We start from the raw sequence: 7204 nt of genomic DNA, 5'->3' as shown, positions 1-7204 counted from the left end.
AAGTTTCTTTTGTGTAGTAACTCATTGGCATGCAAAATATACCTAGATTTACCTAGTTCGCTAAACCTGCCAATATTAGTTGTTTTATTTGATTTTATTATGATTTTTTGCTAATATTAGGCAATTTTTTTTAAACTAAAGCCTAATAATATACAGTGTATTCAGGATAAACGGTTTAAGTTTTCCATACATGAACCTTCATGTTTCTGATGTCTGCTTGGGGTGAGAAACAATAACGGGTGAGAAACTGTAACACGTCCTCTTTAGTGCTCGGTGATATCTATAAATAGTATCACAACCACTACACCGGGTATCCCCGCGGGCATTCTACAACGGACCTTCAACATGAGTACTAGTGGGAATACGCGAGTCGCTGTGGTAGGTGTCGACATGAATATATATATTGTAGTCGTCTGCTCAATATCATTAACTAAACTATTGTATCTGCAAATGATTTACAATTTATACGTGCACGAGTATGTGAATGCATTTGTCGAGATATGTTGCTCTAACGTCACAACCGAAGTCGCATATACAATGTACTTCGGCCAAAGACGAGAACGACTGATCATGAGCTTGACACCTTATTATACGTGCAAAAATTATTCGCGTTGTACATGTATATGTACATATATGTTAAACATTTACTGGCGTTGATATGTGTTAATGATTGTAAACACGACAGGAATTTAGAACATTCTTTAAATAGCGCTTCTTAAAAGCAAACAATCGACGATTTTTCAGTTCTATAGCAGTTTCATGCGATTGTTTTTCGAGTATATTTCTTTGTTTGGACGTCTACTCAATATTTATTGACACAGATATGCCTTGATACCTCCGACACTCAGTAAGAGCAATTTCGAATTCATGAAAAGTATACATCTTTCGATATGGGACATTAAATGTTCTTTTACGTACCTCTATATAGTTCCTGTCGTTTTTGTGCAATTTTTGTTACATCCGGAAGTTTAAAAAACGAGCGCCCTGCTTTGATACGAGAGCCCGAGCCAAAACATTTACCAGTGTGTATACTTTATATACAATAAATATCATGATTAATATTATTCTTTTGTGCGGAAGGTGCGGTTTCGGAGTGAATAATTATGTCAGTAAGCTAAATTATGCCATTTTAACAATGCAAAATATTAACTAATATTACGTTTAGTAGTTAACATTTAGTTACTTAGTATCCTGATACTGACTTTAACACGATATACACACTATATTGTGTACATGTGACTAGGCATTAACTAATTTAAATTCAAATTCATTTTATTTCTTTTTATCATAATATATGCATAGAGAAAACATATTTACAATTAATGTTATATACAATCATCAGTATTCGATAAAGGTTTACAGCATTTGTTTATATGAACAACATGAGTTAAGGAGAACAAATAACATTGCTAATTATCTTTAACAATGTACCCAATTTTCAGTGTTATGTAAGTAGAGTTCATAAGCAAATCAAACTTTAACATTCGGTCGAAGCTAAAAATATTGATCAATATTCAAGTTCTTAAGGTTTCACATGCTAATAAGTAATGGAATTCTTTTGTCACTATTGAAAATGACGCTAAATGTATAAACACGACATGCAAGTAGGTATATATGTATGTAGTTCTATATTGTGTACAGGTGACGGGCTCCAACAAAGGTATCGGATATGCTATAGTCCGCGGGCTGTGTAAACAGTTTCAAGGGGATGTTTACCTGACAGGTAAGACCGCGTATTTGCTCACGTGATTTTGTTCTCATATATATATTTATTCAATTATATTTAATATTAGAAGATGTGATATAGAGAATAAATGGTTAGTATCTTACAATACTATGTTTCTTTTGGTGCACGACCAAGAAAGTAGAGATGGAAGCTTTAAATTTGTTTGTATAAGCAGTTGATACACGAATTCCAGCTCTCCTGGTCTGTCGTCTGTCTTCCATCGAGATAAGCATTAACTTATTTTCTTAACTACTTACCTAGGTCATTTCATATATGAATATTTATGTATATCCAGAGACATACTAACTAATTGTGACAAATTTAATTAAGATAGTGCGATAGAAATATCGTGTTTATTTAAATGACTTCTGAAATCTTCATTAATCATTGTTTTATACCATTTTACGTTTTCACTATCAAATTGATTCTTGTACGTTTCTTTATCTCGAATAAAAAACAATTAGATTGAGTTTTTTAACAGCCAGAAATAAAGAACTCGGTCTTAAAGCCGTAGAGGATCTTAAGAAGGAAGGCTGCAACGCCAAGTTCCACGAACTTGATATAACTAAGACGGACACGATAAATAAGCTGAAAACATTCCTTCAGGAGACTTATGGTGGCCTGGATGTCCTCGTGAATAACGCTGGTATTGCATACAAGGTAAAATTTACAGTAACTGTTCATTTCGTCTTTGCATATTGCAGAGTTATCTGCCCTTGTGAGTAGGTATTGATTTTGACGTCACGTGTTTGTGAGCGTAACGTCATACTTTGCAGAGAAAAAACGACGTGAGATTCACTCACAAAACCAGGACGTCACATTGGCTACCTATTGGCAAAGGAGCAAACTTTGTAATAAGCAGAGACGAAATTTTTTTTTTTTTTTTTTTTTTTTGTAAAATCTATAATGTTGTGTTAAGAATGAAGATAGAAACTTATGTGGATTTCTTGAAATCCATGAAAATATCAATTAACTATAAAATGAGTCGAAATAAAAATGAATCAAAAGGGGAAAATACAAGCTTATTGTGCATATGCTCAATATCAAGCATAAGACATAAACATACAATATTTTTGTGGTTCTTCGCATAAAAGAACAATGACGTTTTAGCTCACCTGGTCCGCAGGGCCATGTTTTTGACCCTGGGGAAGGAGAGACGGGGTCCATTGGGATGAAATAGTGGTAAATCATTTTTATCGCTTCTAGTCATTGAATTCTGCATGGATTGTAACTATATTTGGCCTGACAAAATGTGTAAAGCTTGTATAAAATTGGACACGATCTCCTCCTCCCTATCAAATCAAAATCATAACACCTAGCTTTGTTTTCAACAGTGAAATCTAAAGTATTAGTTGCTTTAACGTACAAATGATAACGCAATTTGATATTACTTTGTTTTCTTCACGATATTATATAATTACTGTATTCGTAATATTTTATTAGTTCGCGTTCGTTTCAGCAAGCCTCCACTGCACCTTTCTCAGAGCAAGCGGAAGTGACCGTCCAAACCAACTTTAATGGCACGGTTGCTGTATGTGAAGCATTGTTTCCTCTATTGAGGCCAAACGCAAGGTAGATCTGGAATCTTTGCTTTGAATTTGACATTTTTTGTTCGGTTTTACAAATTATCTTTACATAAAGCTGATAATTTAAGTTAACATGTAGATTTAGATTTAAATAAGAGTCACTGAGGGCAGGTCTCGCTCACCTGGATACTACATTGTGTAATGGTGATGATAAAATACTGCAAAGGAATGAAAAATTACAACAAATTTGTTTTATTTTTCATAAAAGGATGTGATGGCGGCAAAACAATTTCAGACTAAACTTTGAGACACCATTGTTTTACTTTTATCAAAGCGAGGATAATAATTTAAAGAACATGTTTAAATGTTGTGATGAAGGGCTACCATGTATAATTGATTATTAAACTAATTATCCTCATTAGAAAGATTCCGAATGAAAGACGTTTCATAAGGCATCTTAACGAACATGTACCTCTTAGCAAAGTTTTGTGAAAATATAATGGAACTTTAATTGTTTGACAAAGAAAAGGTGAGTTGTACTGCGCACGTGCACTACATATGTTGTATTTATAGTAATCAGATGACCATTAAGGCCCATAGGGCCTCGTTCTACATAGATTTGTCTTAGAAGTGTATCTTCACTTAAATGTGCCAAGCAGATGGAATCAGACACAATCGAACAATAACGCAACGAGTTCCAACAATATAGAGTAAAAAGATCCGCTCTATTGTGTTAAAGTTGAACACCAAACCTCATTTATTTTTCTCGTCGTAATTTTAAATTCTCTGTTTTTCAGGGTGGTCAATGTATCCAGTATGGCGTCCCAGTATGCTCTTAAGAAATGTACATTGGACCTACAGAAGAGATTGGTAGATATCCCACGTCTTAGTATGGAAGACTTAAAGACTTTGATGAAGGACTTTGTAGAGTACGTATCAGTTGCCATCCGCATTACTAATTATAGCATGTGTAATTAGCTATGTACAAAAATAGTGATACAAATTAACCAATTACAATGAAAGAAAACATTAATGAAGGACTTTGTACATTATGTATCAGTTGGCATCCGTAATTAGCTCTGTACAAATTAGCAATTAAAATTAACTAATTCAATGAAATCTGTCTTTAAAGACCACACAATGGACAAAAATGGACGTTGTGGTCAAGTAGTCTTTACACACAGGGCAAATCTAAGAATGTACACTTCAAGCTGAATCGTATGGTGAAAATTATGCTTCAAATTAGATCAAATCATATCTAAAGATAATCGCCAATCTTGTTCAGGTTGCAATACTGACGAAAATAGTTGATTGTATTGTTTTATCTGGGTTTCCAGTGCAGCTAAGAAGGGAAAGCATGCCGACCTAGGATGGCCTGAGAGTGCCTATGGCGCCTCCAAGATTGGCGTCACGGTCATGACTTTGATCCAACAACGAGATCTGTTAAAAGATACGAGAAAGGATATAGTAGTGAACGCGGTAAGACGCTAGGTCCGGTAATGATATGAACAATGAGCTATAATCAATGGCCATAATAAAGTTTGCAAGTTATTTTAACAATATATTCTTAATTATATTGCATTTTAAAAACACTTCTTTCCAGAAATCAATTGCAAACGTAAAAACTTCAAAGTTGACAACACAAAAGCTAGTTAACTAGCAATGTTCTTCCGTTGCAGTAAGTCCGAATTGTGAGCGATTTTATCCAAATAACGTTTGAAAGCGTCGCCATTTCCTTCTTTGTCTATATTAAAATGACGTCATGAAAATACTATCCAAATAGATAGATTTCGCAATAAGGCATATTTAAGATAATTCATTTTTATGCTAAAGTAGTTCTTATTCAGTACATAAAATCTCGTTACGATCGAATGCAAAATGGCGTTAGGAATAACAATTAAAAATATGTAAAATTACTAATAATGTAAAGCAAAAATTTCATTTGCGTGCTGTATTATGGACACTGAGGCTACATGGTATTACGCTGAACAATCTTAACATACTGAAGTGATTAGAATCTTACATTTGGGAAGGAATATTTCATCTCGACTGTAAGACATCGCAATAAGAGGGTTGGCGAGGAAACTATTAATAATTTTCAATGGGAACAAACATACAAAAAATATACATGGCTACAGCGAGCGCGTTGTAGAATAACGCTCGGTAGCTACAGATAAAAATATGGAATAGACGTTTGGTACGCAGTAGGGAACATTCACGAGTAAAAATATTTAACCCAAAAAGTCGTTTTTCAGGATATTACGGTGATATTTATATGATGTGTATATGAAATTAAAAAAAAATCATGATAATATTTTCAACATCTAACATGAATGCTAGAACAAAAGTTAAATCATGAATAATGATGATAATATGTTTTTTACCTTCCAGTGTTGTCCTGGGTATGTGGATACCGACATGTCCTCCCATAAGGGCCCTAAAACCATCGACCAAGGTAATAGGACATTAATTTAATCAAACAAACAAACAAACACTTAATCGACTTAGGTTTTCACCATATGCGCTAGAACGAATATACGTACCCGGCCTACTATACCTTTCGGCCGGAAAGACGACACCATTTTCTGTCAAAAAAGTCTTTTGAGCTACAATATTGCAGCTACATATGCGCATACACATTTTGTTCTTTTCTTCCTTTTGTTTTCCTCCTTAGTTCGTTCGTTCGTTCGTGTCCTTCCTTCCTTCCTTACTTACTTACCTACTATATATTACTTACTTCGATTACTTACTGAAATACTTACTTACCATTCTATTATGTAATCTTAAGTGACAATATCTTATTCGGTACACTTTAATGAGGATAAATGTTAAAAATGTCTAATTTGTACTTGAATGAAATGTTTTCTGTTAACATTCAACTAACAGATGCCTTTAGTTTTATTTCATGATTTGTTTACTTGTCAGCAGAGCATATATTTATATATAGACGCATCCCTGGCGCAACCTTGTGTTACACCTCCTAAATTTGGCGCAACCTTGTGTTACACCTCCTAAATTTGATTTTAATAAAGTTTGAATCCATTGAAGGAAATTGCAAACATTTTTTAGTTTATTTAAGTCACATATCTGCAAAAATATATAATTCAGTAATTGTTTTCCTTGTTTTAAAATATATGGTGTTTTTAGGGTTGTTGCACGATGTCGTTTCCCGGATTTGTTTTCACAATTTTATTATTTTCATGCTTTAATTGTGATAATAAGCAACATGAAAGAAAATGACATATGATAAATGTCAATGTTACTTTTAACTATTAAGCACCTTAATTTTTGTTCAGGAAAATTAATGTCAGTGTAGAAACTAAACATTCTGCTTCATATATATATTAAAAGTGTACCATTTCGAGTAGCGGCACCTTATGTAACATGTTTGCCGATTGTTCATAATAAAAATTAAACTAATCTGTTGAAATATAAAGTAAATCAATACAATTATAATCACATTTTATTGTTTTCCATATTCAAGGTGCTGACACGCCTCTTTACCTCGCCTTGCTGCCTCCAAACACAACAAGTCCAAAAGGAAATTATGTGTCTGATAGGAAGATTGGACCATGGGAAGCGGCTAAATCTTAAAAAGAAAAAATTATGGTTCATAAAACCATTAGTCATTTCACTATTTATTGACTGAAAGTTACGTCATGTTGTTAGCAATATATCTGTGATTATTTATAACTTGGTATTAAACTTATCAGAACAAGTTGTCTTATTTTTCTCTTAATACATCTACTGTCCGAACACCAGGCAGTATGTATCCATGCATGTGTTCCTATTTAATATCGTAACATATACTGTATTTTTTTAATTTATCATATACAATCCAGCATATAAGTTTAGCATATCACAAATACATAATACAGTGATCATTGTTATGTTTCAAGATGGCGGAGGATAATTCCGATATACTTCAAAACAAATTAAACAAATTTACTAA

The 7204-nt window shown here is 33.3% G+C and overlaps 1 protein-coding gene across 1 annotated transcript; it reads left to right on the top strand.

The window, feature by feature from the left end:
- The first annotated feature begins 225 nt into the window (after positions 1 to 225).
- Positions 226 to 6970, top strand: LOC138324983 (carbonyl reductase [NADPH] 1-like). Its single transcript, XM_069270290.1, has 8 exons — positions 226 to 378; positions 1642 to 1723; positions 2208 to 2386; positions 3186 to 3298; positions 4050 to 4181; positions 4590 to 4731; positions 5644 to 5707; positions 6737 to 6970. Exons 1-8 carry the CDS (start codon positions 346 to 348, stop codon positions 6844 to 6846), a joined length of 855 nt encoding a protein of 284 aa, XP_069126391.1. The 5' UTR covers positions 226 to 345; the 3' UTR covers positions 6847 to 6970.
- Positions 6971 to 7204: the final 234 nt, after the last annotated feature.

Source organism: Argopecten irradians, chromosome 6 (genome assembly GCF_041381155.1).
Source record: "Argopecten irradians isolate NY chromosome 6, Ai_NY, whole genome shotgun sequence".
Taxonomy (NCBI): domain Eukaryota; kingdom Metazoa; phylum Mollusca; class Bivalvia; order Pectinida; family Pectinidae; genus Argopecten; species Argopecten irradians.
This window is presented reverse-complemented; position numbering and strand designations above follow the sequence as displayed.